Below are 13,799 nucleotides of genomic sequence, written 5' to 3'. Positions count from 1 at the left end.
ACAAACAAGCTTAAAATATAGACTTATTTAATTTTTTTCGGAACAATTTCTCATGTCGGGGCTTCAATACAAGAGGGACATTGCAGACGAGCACTATGGAGGTATTTGGATGTTTTTTGGTGTGTCTTTTTGGACGAAGAAAAGTGAGCCCCGTTCGCTACCAATGCAGTGCTGCGCGGACCCCCCCTGTAACTCCAAAAAGGCACGGATGAGTCTGAAACTTCTCCCAACCCTCAGTCGACTTGAGGGTGAGTAGAAATGAGTGAAATTTGAATTTTGGGTGAACTATCCCTTTAACCAGTACCAGACAGTAGGCCAGTACTGTCAAGCAGCTACTTGCCCTCTCATTACTGCTTTTAATATTTGTTATGAACTATTCATACAGTTTTTATACAGACTTAGCACTACAGCTGGACTGTGGCACATCCTCAAGTGCTAAATGCTTAAATCTAGTCAGCACATAACCATTAAAATGTGTTGTTTGTGTATTTGTTTTTGTGCAGCTGCTGTTCCTTTGGTGCAACTGACTCAGACCCAGGTGGACGCCAGGAGTGAAGCAAAAAAAGGAGAGCAGACCTAAACCTCACCTAAAGATTTTCTGTTCTCACGTGACTGATTAAATGTGCCAGATTTTGCATTATTAAATGTTTTAAAGTAGGCTATTTGTTAATCTTTTAAAGCATTGCCTGGTGTGAAATGTTAATATTCACTCCAATTATAGTAATGTGGAATTTTCACAGCTATTGTAATCTAGTTTTGTTGATGCTTTTTATATTTTATGTTAACTGTGCATGTTGTATTTTTGCAATAAATGCAATTAAATAATAAACTGTTGTTGTGTGTTTTTTAAGGCGGGGGGGGGGGCATTGATTAGTTAGGCTTAGGCTATTGTAAAAATAAGCGCTAAACTGCCCTCTTGGGAGCCACCTCCTCACTTTTTTTTTCTTTTCGCCCCTGCCCTTCAAAAAGTCTGTGCACGCCACTGTTTGGATGATGCCATGTCTTGACTTTATGAACTTTTCATTTGTTCTGTAGCCTATGTAAAACATATTAATTTGCAAAACAATAGTCATTTAACTGTAAATTCAAAAGTTTATAGCAGTCTACATTATTTAAGGATAAAGAATAGCTGTAATTTGTAGGCTACTGACATTGTCTATTTGACGAAATGTCCATATAATTTTCTTTCCACCAGTGCTTTGAAATTTTAGGATCGATAACTTTTAACATATACATGGTTTAGATAAATTGCACTGCGGAACTGTTGCCGCGGTGCCGTTTCACGTCGGAAATAAATATGTGGCGGACCATCGTACCCAGCGAGGAACAGCGGATAAGTCTGAAGCCAAAATAAGAAATAAAAGTGTTAAGTCAGTTCCTCGGGTTCACAGACGCTGTTTTGTGATTTATATGACGGCTGACAACAGTTACGGGGGCATGTTGACTCGGTCGCTGCTGTAGTTTATTTTTCTGAGAAGATGTTTGCCAAACCGTTCCGTGTCAAATCCAACACTGCGATTAAGGGCTCAGACAGGTGAGTCAGTGCTGTAATTGTAACGTTACATGCCTCGCTACTAGTCATATTCATCCACAGCCATTTGTTCCTGCGTGGTTTTCCTCTTTGCACTCATAGCCTACTGTAAATGTTAAAAAACAAAAGGCTACTGAGTTACAGCAGCTGCATGTCCCCAGTAAAAACCTCATGTTTATCACCGAGGCTCATCCAGACCCAAGCAGTCTGTGTTTTAACTATGTTCACTTTCATGTAAATCCCAGCATCATTCTGGACTGAGGTGAAAAAATCAGTTCATTAGTCTGAAGCATAGACTGTAAAAAGTGAAGTGGGTTAGTGTTGAGCTGCTGAGTAAGGTTTTGTGTGCCCCTGCCATACTAATAATTGTATTAAATCAATCAGCAAGAGTTTGCACAGAAAAAAATCAACCATCAGAAAGAGTTTGCACAGAAACCTAAGACATACTGATATTTAAGTCATATTTGAGAATGTCTAATAGCCTATAATATCCAATAGGAAGCTTTAGGGCTGCGATCATGGGTTATCAATTTTTTGATAGCCTAATCGTTTCAAAAATACACATCATGACAGGGTTAGGGTCAATTACATATCAAATTAGTTGCAGATGATACATATAAATATTCTATTCATTTACTTGTTCATCAATCAATTAATTGCTGTAGACCCAGGATGAATTGCAGTTTAGTGGGTAAATCTCAATGTAATTTCATATCACTGAGACACACAGATCATTCAGTGTTCATCAGAAGGAGACACAGTATGCGATCAATAAGGTCAGCCTGTAAAGGAGTTCCATTTAATCGCTGTGCAATCTGAAGAAGTTCACAGTTAACACGGCGTGGCTGGAAAGTGTGAAGAAAGTATTATGAGTGTGACGTTAACCCACTGAATGAGACGTTTGTTTTTGTCGCTGTCTTTAGGAGAAAGCTCAAAGCTGACATATCTGCAGCCTTTCCTTTGCTCCCTGCTGATGAGCTGTCAGAGCTCGTCCCCAATAAAGAGGAAATAAATGTAGTGAAGATCTACGCGCATAAAGGGGAAGCTGTGACACTTTACGTTCTTCATAAAAACCCACTCTTCTTTGAACTGGAGAAAAGACTTTATCCCACAGGTAATAATAATATAATATGAGTTGCTATGATGACGTAGGCTTCCTAAAGTGTCTGATTTTAACTGTGTATTGTAATATTTTTTAGTATATGTCCTCTGGCGCTACCCTGCTCTCCTGCTAACATTCAGGACATGGCCTCCTGTGCTTCAGAAGCTGATTGGAGGGGCAGGTACGCTCCTTTCTCTCAAGATTAAAACCCTTGACGGATGTCTAATGCTATATTTAGACTAACAAGCACTGTGTTTCCCCAAGATCTCATGCTGCCAGGTGTAGTGGTGCCCTCAAGTGGCCTCCCAGATGTGAAACAGGGCGACTGCTGTTCTGTTACACTAGTGAACAATAGGTAAGCTGTAATAAAAGATTTGGAAAGACCTCTGACACATTCCTCTCAGAAGTAAGTGCAATGCTGTTCTCCTGGTTGTTTGTAGAGCTCCAGTTGCAGTCGGCACAGCTGTAGTGTCCACTGCAGAGATGCTCAGTTTGGGTATGAAGGGAAGAGGAGTGCATGTTCTCCACACATACATGGATAATCTCTGGTGAGTAGCTTTTATCCTCTCCACCTCTCCAAACGAGCTTATTTGCTGTTTTGATGAAAGTTTGACGAAAAGATAAACACCAAATTACATTAAACTTATCTACTAACTTGAAATAGTGTAGTTTAAATGAACATGTTAAACAAAATAGCAATTCAATTCTCAGCTCTGTTCTTGTAAATTGTTGAAGTGACTACATGCACGCGCATACACACACATACACATTTTATCATAGCGTCAGCTTTTGGTTCGGGATGAAGTGTTCTCCTCATATGCATTGTTTGATAAATGTGCAATTTAAAACCTCTCTGTTACTGAAAAACAGTTTTCTCACTATTTCAATCCCTCTTCGGGCCCTTTCAGTTTACTAGTAATCTCAATAATAAGCATACAGTATTGTTCTGTATTGTTGTCAGAACAACCAAGGTTGTCAAGATATGCATGAACTAGTAACAACTGAGAAAAACATGATCTGATGTATTGGACTGGTACCCAATACAATCCTCACACACATGTGGACAGATGATGAGGTCCCTTGATGAATGTCAACAACACCCTGACATGTGAGTTTAAATGAGTTGTGTATTGTTTTAAGAACCTTGATGAAGATTATGGGAGGATAGGAGGATTATACATTGTTTATGTGTACTGCTAATTTCCACTCTCCTTGGCCGAGCTTCAACAAATGTTTCTCTGTCCATCACAAGTTAACTGGCAACACTTCTGTCTCATTTATCAAAATACTTCACGTCATTTTTTCCATTGTTATTATATTCTATCATTCTCTGAAAAATGTGTCGATCTACGGTGTAAGAAATCATACACGCCAAGTCACGCATCTTTGCAGCTCTACGGCCAAGAAACCTTTGCACATGTGGTTATGTGGTTTGTTGTATCTGTTTTTTAGGGCTTTTGGAGACAAGTCATGTCCTCCCTCTCTACCGGATGCAGAGGATGAAGGGAAAGAGGTGAATGGAGATGAATATGAGGATGATGAGGAGGAGGAGGAGGAGGAGGAGGAGGTGGAGGACAGAAAAGAGCAAGTTGAAAGGCATGTGAAGGAGGAACAGGGCGCAGGCGAGGTCACAGATCAAGTCTGCGCTGGTGTTGAGGAGCTGAAATTGGCTGAACAGAAGGAAGAGGAAGGTGAAAAGGGCAATGAGGACGAGGAGGAGGACGGAGATGATCAGAAAACACCACAAGGTACCAGATTTAGTCATATCTCACATTATGTTTATTAAAAATTAATTTAAAAAGAACCGTCAAGTACTGACCATTAATCTGCTTTTGATAAAACTATGATTTATTATTTCCGTTGTATCTGATTCAGATCCAGTTTTCACACATTCACATAATGAATGATCACAGGGTCAATATGGTTGTTGTTTATTTGTATGAACTGGAGAATTAGTTGATGATGTGACAAGATTGGAGCCTGTTGTGAGGGAAACGGATGTGACTCCGGTGTGACTCAGGTGTTACCTAATTTCTCAGAGATGATGGATGCCCTGCTGGTGCAGTGTTTCCTGCATGCTCTAAAGAGCAAGGTGAAGAAGTCAGAGCTCCCTCTGCTGACAAGTACATTTCTTCGCAACCACATGTTCTCCTGCTGGTAAACTACAGATCATCTTTTTAGATGTGCTCGGGGACAATTGAATTCAGTACTGAAAATATTTTGTATTTTTTCAGCCCAAATGGAAAGCAACTGGACATCAAGAAATCCAGCTTTAAAAAGGTATACCCATTATCCAGATTATAACCTTTATATGCACAAATGGAGTACTTTATAACTCCCTCTGTAAATCTGTTCACACTTTCTTCCAACAGCTGTCAAAGTTTCTTCAGACCATGGAGCAGCAGTACAGTCTTGTGCGAGTGAAAGAACTGACGAAAGGGGTGGAGAGCATTGTTGAGGTGGACTGGAAAAACCGAGAGTGAGCCAAGCCCTGCTTCAATTTAAAGAAATCCTTGGGTGAGATTCAAACGCACAACCCACCCACATTCAGCATGAATAACCCTGTGCTTCTCCGTTTTGTACGACTTAAACTTTCTAGACTGCGTTCCTTCAACGTTCCTGAGGAGACAGGTATTGGAGGGGAAGAGGAAGAGGCTCCATATCATCCTCCTGAGATAACGACTTTATACTCTGTCCCTGCTCGGCTGGAGCCTCTCTTTCTGGATGCAAAGAAGAGGTGTGTGCACTTTTACTTATCTTCTAACAGCAGGGGGATGTAGCAGAGAGCGCTGAAAATTGTGTACATCCACAAGTTTCAGGTTTACCTCAGTGAGACACTAAATCCGTACCAGCTGCAGGAGGTCTGAGCTGCCACTGACATCAACCTCTGACCCTCTTGAAAGGGGATAACACAATATTCCCAAGACACATGTCACAAAATTATTAATCATAAACATTTCCCAAAACCAGTCTACTCATTTACTACTCCCTTAAGAATAGACACAGATTTGTTTTCTGTCTTATTTCTGACATTGATGAATCAGTTATGTCATTACTTACAGCTGCATGTTATCGCATCTATAAAGTTTGAGGGATTGTAACAGAGAAAGTGGCGTGTGGCATTCATCAGCATGAACAAAACAGGTCCCTAAAACTGGAGCTGACCATCTCATCCTCTCTACACGTTAGCTTAGCAGCAGCAATTTTAGTGTCAGTTTGATAGCATTATTTATTTGGTTTGGTCCATAATAAGAAACACAATACCAGGAAATGGTACCCACATTAATGTCATTTCATGATACATATTAGTAGAGTCACTAAGTCAGACATCTGTTATCCAGTGGGTAAACTGTTGAAATTACAAATCTTTGCATGTTCAGAGATATCCATCCATCTTCAACCGCCGATCCGAGATCAGGTCGTGGGGGCAGCAGATCCATCCGTGAGCCCAGACTTCCCTTTCCCCCGGAGACATTGGCCAGCTCAAAAAAACAAAAACATTTCGGCCACTTGTATCCGCAACCTTGTTCTTTTGGTCATGACCCAAACACAGCTGCTGCTTTAGGAATACAGGGATTGGATGACCCTGAGGAGTGACCCTCACCCCATGCTCCCACAGGACCTCCCACAGAATATCCCGGGGGGACCCAATCATACGCCTTCTCCAAATCCACAAAACACATGAAGACTGGATGAGAATATTCCCAGGCTACCTCAAAGTGACCTGCAAGAGTGAACAACTGGCCTGATGTTCCACAACTGGGATGAAAACTGCATTGTTCCTCCTCAATCAGAGGTTCGACAATCGGCTGAACCCTCCTCTCCAGCACATCAGAGTAAATATTTCCCGGAAGGCTGAGTAGTGTGATACCTCTGTAACTGGTACACACTCTCTGGTCCCCCCCTTCAACACTGTCCCAGACTTCCATGCAATGTTGAAATGTTGAAAAGGCATGTCTTCCAAGACAGCCCCTCAACATCCAGAGCCTTCAGTAACTACGGGCAGATCTCATCAACCCCTGGGGATTTGCCGCTGTGGAGTTGTTTGAGTACCTCACCTTAACCCCAACCCTCGTCCTAACCCTTGTCCTCCAACTCTGCCTCTTCCTCATAGGGTGGATTTGATGGCCAGTTGGGTTGAGGAGTTCCTCAAAGTGTTCCTTTCACCGCCCTACGACCTCCTCGGTTGCGTTCAACAGGGTTCCATCCTTGCTGTACACAGGGTAGATGGTCCCTGCTTCCCCCTCTGAGGTGGCGAATGGTTTTCCAGAACGACTTGGTGCCATCTAAAAGTTCTTCTTGATGCTTTCTCCGAACTCCTCCCAAACCTTCTTCTTTGCCTCCCTCATGGCTGAGGCTGCCACCCCTCAGGCCTGTCTCTCCTGGGACAACGTCTCCCAGAAGACCTCCTTCAGTCGCACGGCTTCCCTGACCACCGGTGTCCGCCATGATGCCCAAGGGTTGGGCATCATGGGTGTACTTAAACACTAAAAGGTGAAGTTCTCTTGGATAGAGCCACCACCAGATGGTGATCGGTTGACAGCTCAGCTCCTCTCTTTACTCAAGTGTCCAGAACATGCAACCTCAGGTCAGGTGATATGATTTCAAAATCATTGACCTTCAGCCTAGGGTGCTCTGGTACCATGTCCTCTTATGAGCATCCTTATATTCAAACATGGTGTTCATTATGGACAAACCATGCCCAGCACAGAGGACAACAATAAACACCCATTTGGGTTCAGATTAGGCAGGCTGTTCCTCTTGATCACGCCCCTCCAAGTGTCTCCATCCTTGCCCATGTGTGCATGGTCCCCTCTAGGACCCCACCCAGCATTTCCTGGAAGGCCGAATACTCTGAATTACTCTTCGGCGCTGTTATGCCCAGCTTGTTGGAGAGCATAACCACAGAGGGAGGACCACACAGTTGCCAGTTAAAGTAACCACAAAATGGTTAAGTGTGTGTGTGCAATCATAAAGAAGGAAGGAAGTCTCCACCACTGCAATTGGACACAGTGGAGCTGGCCCGATATTCTGGTTGGGCTTGCCAGTCAGCTGGCATGTACGACATGTATTACAGTACGCCGACACATCCCACTCCAGCAAAGGCCAGAAGAAATGTCGAAGCACACAGTCGTAAGTCTTCTTAACCCCCAAGTGACCAGTAAGGCCATCGTGTGCAACACTTAGCACAAGGTTTCTGAACTTAAAGTGCACCACCACCTGTGTTACCTGGTCCAACTGCACACCACCCACCACACGCCTCCATTTCCTCAGCAGCACTCCATCTTGCAAAAAATAACCATCAAACAATCCCTGCCCCACACTCTCATGACCAACCACATTAAACAGAGGCACGAGCGTACGTAGGGTCACCGGCCTGCTCTGCACCCAGTTCTTCCCTGCTGACAAATGACATAGGACCTCAACCTCAAACACCTGAAAACACACCTGCAAGGAAGCGCAATGATCAGGCCCACCCCCCTGTCCTGAACTGGCCCTACTCATTGCCCGAGTGACCACACAAGCAGGGACAGCTTTAGGATGCTGCCTTGCACGCTCATGCTCGGTGAGTGCTCAGGTGATGCTGTAACTACCAGCAGTGGTGCAACATCACTCCAAACCCGTGCCCCAGCCAAGTCGCTGCCCAGGACAACGTCCTCTCCACCCATAGACAACGAGCTACGCACCCCAATGATGACTTCACCTTCAACCAGACCAGAAAACAAGTTCAGTCGGTGCAACGCACAGACACTGGAACTAAGCTGATGCCTAACACAGGAGTTGAATTACCGGTGTCTGAACCAGCTGAAAAAGGCAGCAGCCCCTCCAGGATAAAGCTCTGATTTTCCCCAGTATCTCGCAAAATCCTGACTGGTTTTCTCTCCCCCTCACCAAGAGACACAAACCCTTCCGTCCCAAAGGGAACGTAAGCCTCCTCAATCTTCTGCAGCCCCCCGGTGGCCAGTCTGTAGGGCCCCACTTGGTCCCCAAATGTCGACACTGGGGCAACAAAACCTGCAGATTTCACATACACGGAACCAGCAGACCCATTTGACTTTTGTTGTGACCTTCACCCTTGAATAAACTGTGCCATCCACCGTGCTAAGAGCAGATTATGCTTCCTGAGCCTACCTGTGAACACACAGCATCAAAGCCCTATCAGCGTCCGGCCACCCCCTGGTGTCGACCACACGCTCAAACAGAGAAAAGAACGTGTCTGGGTCCCTTTTATTGAACTTAGGCATGCAGCGAATGCAAATTGCCAGCAACACTAAAACCAGAAGAACCAACAGCTTGGCCTGGCACACCAGCCCCCAAGAGAAACTCTGCTCGAGCTTTAACCTCTCCCTTTCCAAGGTTACCTGCACGTCTGCCTCCCTGGCCTTCTGTGCTAGCTCTGTCTGCAGCCTTTCATACTCCAATTGAAAGCGCAACCTCTCCCTTTCCATCTCTGCCTTCTCTTTCTCCAGCTGCATAAATTGCTCAAATGACAGCTTCTCAAGAACCCCTGGGAGTGTTGCACCAGGAGGAAGTTTACTCTGCTCAAGCTCCAAAACCCCCCCTGACACTAGCATCCCCTCAACAATGACCCTCAGAGCAGCTTTCTTAGGCACATGCTCAGGCTTCTTCCAACCGAAATGCACAGCTAAGTCAACTAGATCTGTTTTCGCAAACTGAGACAACGTACCACGACCCGGCCGCTTCAAAAACTCAGCAACCAATGGATTCTTATGCTCCTTCAACATGGTCCACACAACCCGACACTTCTCCAACCAGTCAAAACCCTGTGCCCGTAGCACAGCCTGCAACAACCTGAGAAGAGAAGCTCAGCGCAATAGCCACACAAAAGCAAGAAATAAACCTGAAATAAACATGTTTGCATCCTACAATATACACTTGTCCCTTTTACAAATTAACATGAAATAGAAAAGCAGATAAATATATAGTAGTCAGTTTTGCCATTTCAAGGTCTTTATTTTTTAGCTGGAGTAGCGTTACAAAAAACCTGTCAATTGAGCTGAAGATGCTTTGATGAAATTCTCACATTTGGACATTTATTATTATACTCACGTGTGCTTTGGTTCCCTGCAGGAAAGGAGCAATTCTGCAGCCTGCTGAAGTGAGAAGTATTATTACTGAATATGTGAAGAAGAATGAACTGGTGGACGAAAATAATAAAAAGTAAGGAGGGGCTTTAATTCAGTTTGAGTGTTTTCTTGTATTCCATGCCTTTGTCTCATGTTAAGAAGTTTTACAATTTAAAGTTAAAGAAGGATTTAATTGATTAATTTTACGATCAAACTTTATCTGTCAGCTGATGTATTGTAAGAGAAAGGAAAACGTATTAACTAAACTAACTAAAAACGTATTATTGACATGATCAAGCTCAGTTTGGGTTTAGATTTAACCACCATGTGGGGTTTTCCATTACTAGACACAGTGGTAAAAGGGAAGACTAATAGCCGCTGCAGAAACATGGAGATGACCCCAGGCCATGTGATGTTGTTATAATTGGCTAAAATGCTTAAATGTGACTCTGAAACTGACGAGACATCGCATGGTTCTTTTTAGGTCATAGAAATTTGGGCATCATCATGTGAAACAATTTGATAATGAGCGATAGAAGAAATTAAATAAAATCTCTCATTGACTTGGCATATGTTAAAAAGACAGTGTGTTTCCTGTTCCTGATGCTATGCATCAACTATGTGCTGTGTTGACTTCAATACTTTTCCCCTCTCTGACAGTTATGTGACCATCAACCCAACTCTTTGTGACTGCTTGCTGGAGAAATCAGAGTACCAGGAGGTGGAGTCTCTCAAGTGGGATGACCTCTTCAGCAGGTTATGATTTAATGTTATTATTTTATTTATCCTTTTCTAAGTAACCACATTATGAAACAAAAATGTTGCTGTTTCCCATTCACTCAACCTTTGAATACCTTCATACCACCATTAAAATTAATGTTTATTAAAATCATGGGCATTAAAAATGTGATCTAGCAAAGTCCTTTGCAGGTAAATCAGCCTATATTATATCTCTGTTATATAAATGTCATTTTCACAGGACATTGCGAAGAATGCAGGAGTGTTACCAAGTTGTGTTCCCCGGACATACACCCATAATAAAGAAGGGACACATCGAGCTCATAGACATCTCTGTGGCTTCTCGAGGCTCCAATAAGAAGGTGACAACTTAAGATACAATCTATTATAGTCCCTAGTAGAGCAGTGGTGTTTTTGAATTTATTATATACTATATATTGGACAGTTTAAAGTTCACTGCCATGCTAAATACTCTATGAACGTAATAGAAATGCATCTTATTGTTGCAGACACATTTCACTTATCACAAATGTGACTAAGTTGTTGTGGTGCCTCATGAGAAGTCAAGGGGTCAGCAGAGACATAAGACTTCATCCTCTGGGGACAGTTAATGTCTGCACAAAGTTTCCTGGCACTCCATCTGGTAGCTTTTCAAGTCCTTTGAATTTGATCTGACAGACTAATGTTTCTGGTCCTGTTCACACCTGGTATTAATATCCATCTCAGGGGATCCGATCTTCCAAAGTTGAAAGATGCATTGATATTTAATTTGAGATTTGATCACATTCGGATGTGTCCTTCACATTGATGGACCGCCCTCTGTACGGAAGGCGCCTGCCACAGTCTAATAGTTTACTATTTCATTGGGTCAATTTCACTGTAAAGTTGTGTGTAAAAAATGGATTCACTCAGCCCCTACATACCCCACTTGCTCTCTCTCTCTCTCACACACACATTGACAAGGGACCTGTCTAGCTTGAAAATGTTCATTTCGTCTGTTAGTTTTACTATTTCTTTAAACAGACAAATAAGTTATAAGATATATCTTCTGACGAAGACTACAGGTTCACAGTCCAAACATGTAAAGGTAAAAGAACATCTCCTAACTTATCTGTCTGTTGTCTGAAGTAGTAACCCAAGGGACCTGTCTGTCATAGTCGGCCTGTCTAAAAACGGCAGCAGAAGTTTGAGTTTGGGAACAGACAGGAAACTGTTGAGGGTGAGAGGTGGATGTTGGGTTAGGGTTTGCTTGTGAGCACTTGAACTTCCACGTCAACAGCAAGCGGTGTCGCTCACTGAGCTCATGCTCTATCAACGCTGGACAGATGTTGTGCCCACCATGTGTTGTTAAGGACTCACAATTCACCGTGAGAACAGAAACTGATGTAGATAGACAGATGAGTACAAGTGAAGCACATCATACACACCAGCATTTGAAGCAAGCAGGGATGAAACCTAATGCCTGATAAATGTTTTGAATTACAGCAAGCTGTTGCACACGGAGTTGCTCAATATCTTGCAGTGGATGTACCCCAGGGTGAAATGTCAACCAGCCATGTTATTTAGACAGGAGCTCTGATTTACTTCAAGAGAAAATCTTGCTCCATGCTAAAAGCAAGACCACATGCTTAATTTAGAACCATCAAGCTGGTAAAATGCCAAAACTGCACAATAATTGAAACATATTTACCACAAGGTCAAACTTGACAATGATGAAAGAAAAGGACATTTTGGGGAAAGTGGAACCGAAGTTGGCAGGCCCCATAGCTAACGACCTTGAAATGCAAGTGATACAGTTTCGCGCAGATGACCGGCTGGTTTTCCAGGTTTATGTTGCGGGCAAAGGATTCAAAGTGCATAATGGTAAAAGGTTAAACACATAGATAACTTCATCATTCTCATGAATCTGATTACTGTACCAATGTTTTTTTCCTGTCGAGTCCTCTGAATGTACGATTCATCTTAATGTCAGGTTAAAGGTGTGTGACCTCCTAGTGTTCTCACACAACATCGACATTTGTGAGGAATTAATGCTGAAGCTTAGACGCTCAACCAACAACAAACGCATGTTGCACAGTTGTCCTTAGCCTCCTGGATCAGATTCTCTGCAGGAACACTTTAAAAAACAAATTTTAGGTACATTACGTGTTTGTGTTTGTGACAATGTAAAATATAAGCTGCGGATTACAACTGACAGAACCAAACTGTAAGTTTCAGTAGCAGCTTTTTAAGATTTCATTAAAATATACTGGCTGACAAATTGGGTAAAGTGACAGGTTATGATTTTATTGTAATGAACCATTCATCATGCATAGTTCAGTTAAAGGAGAACAGACACCAAAATAAAGCTGTGGTTCTTTTGGATTTTGCAGAAAATTGCAGCTTTCTGATCCAAGATGCAGCCCAAGGATTTCTTTGGGATATTTCTCAGGCCATTATCCATCCCTATGTGACACCCATCACATCACCATGTGTGTAATCAGCAAACATTTACAACATCAATGCATCATTTTAAAATGGGAACTCTTTTGTACTTGATAGAAATACACGGTTGGCCAAAAAGTTGGAATCATTTTGTTTTCAAACACTCTTTTTATTCCTATTACAAAGGTTATAAAAAAATATTTTATTCCAACTTTATGGGCAACCCTGTATATCCAAAATGTACCTCTTTACCAAGGGGCAGCATCACAGCACTAGAAAGCAAGTATAAGGAATTGTAAAAAAAAAAAGTTTTTTGTTTTGTTTTTCAAAGAAAATCCCTGACTTGAACTGACATGAGTTATAAAATGACCTTATACAGTTGTATCTGCAGGAAGTTCATCTATTGGCCTGGTTGAGTTGTTGCTTTGGCTTTAATTGTGTCTGTGTACTATCTTTAGGTAACTATGGTGAAGAACCTGGAAGTGTACTGTCTGGATCCTGCAGCCGTGGCCACAGCTTTGCAGCACAGAGTCCAGGCCAGTACCGTCCTACATCCCATCCCAGGGGCCAAAGATCGAGTCATGGTTCAGATCCAAGGCAACCAGATTCACCAAGTTGGCAATTTGCTCTTAGGTTTGAAACTTAATAATACTTCAGATATCATTCTCACACTTTCTCTCAATTGTTTCTGTCAATTGCTTAATTTGCATAAATATATTTAGTTTCTCTAATCTGTTATTTCAATTTCAGATCACTATCAAATTCCTCGCAAGTACATCCAAGGACTAGACAAAGCTCTAAAAGGTGGCAAGAAGAAGTAGCATTGCTACCTGCTACAACAGCTGCTTACTGTCTTCAAAGCTTTGAAGCTGCTTTATTGTGTGTAAACACAACATGTAATAAAGGTGATTCACTG

General features: G+C 42.4%; 2 protein-coding genes across 3 annotated transcripts in view; both read left to right on the top strand.

Moving 5' to 3' along the window:
- Positions 1 to 13,799, top strand: part of rbm39b (RNA binding motif protein 39b) — a 115,567-nt gene that overhangs the window by 27,881 nt on the left and 73,887 nt on the right. The gene's annotated exons all lie outside the window — the stretch shown is intronic.
- eif2d (eukaryotic translation initiation factor 2D) overlaps positions 1 to 13,799 on the top strand; it is a 15,181-nt gene extending 1,382 nt beyond the window's left edge. Inside the window, exons 1-15 of one of the 2 annotated variants that reach the window (XM_085782307.1) lie at positions 1,300 to 1,534; positions 2,455 to 2,645; positions 2,731 to 2,814; positions 2,898 to 2,988; positions 3,074 to 3,181; positions 4,086 to 4,381; positions 4,673 to 4,790; positions 4,868 to 4,913; positions 5,006 to 5,112; positions 5,233 to 5,370; positions 9,726 to 9,815; positions 10,382 to 10,477; positions 10,701 to 10,821; positions 13,342 to 13,516; positions 13,634 to 13,799. In XM_085782307.1, coding sequence (XP_085638433.1) covers positions 1,479 to 1,534; positions 2,455 to 2,645; positions 2,731 to 2,814; positions 2,898 to 2,988; positions 3,074 to 3,181; positions 4,086 to 4,381; positions 4,673 to 4,790; positions 4,868 to 4,913; positions 5,006 to 5,112; positions 5,233 to 5,370; positions 9,726 to 9,815; positions 10,382 to 10,477; positions 10,701 to 10,821; positions 13,342 to 13,516; positions 13,634 to 13,704 — 1,788 coding nt within the window. In that variant the 5' untranslated portion in view covers positions 1,300 to 1,478 and the 3' untranslated portion in view covers positions 13,705 to 13,799. Of the gene's footprint in view, positions 1 to 1,299; positions 1,535 to 2,454; positions 2,646 to 2,730; positions 2,815 to 2,897; positions 2,989 to 3,073; positions 3,182 to 4,085; positions 4,382 to 4,672; positions 4,791 to 4,867; positions 4,914 to 5,005; positions 5,113 to 5,232; positions 5,371 to 9,725; positions 9,816 to 10,381; positions 10,478 to 10,700; positions 10,822 to 13,341; positions 13,517 to 13,633 lie in introns of those variants that run through there. The other variant, XM_085782308.1, reaches the window with a different exon arrangement.

Source organism: Trachurus japonicus, chromosome 7 (assembly GCF_045865225.1).
Source record: "Trachurus japonicus isolate A0001 chromosome 7, Traja_1.0".
Taxonomy (NCBI): Eukaryota; Metazoa; Chordata; class Actinopteri; order Carangiformes; family Carangidae; genus Trachurus; species Trachurus japonicus.
Note: the sequence above shows the minus strand (reverse complement) of the source record. Positions and strands in the feature narration are given on the sequence as shown.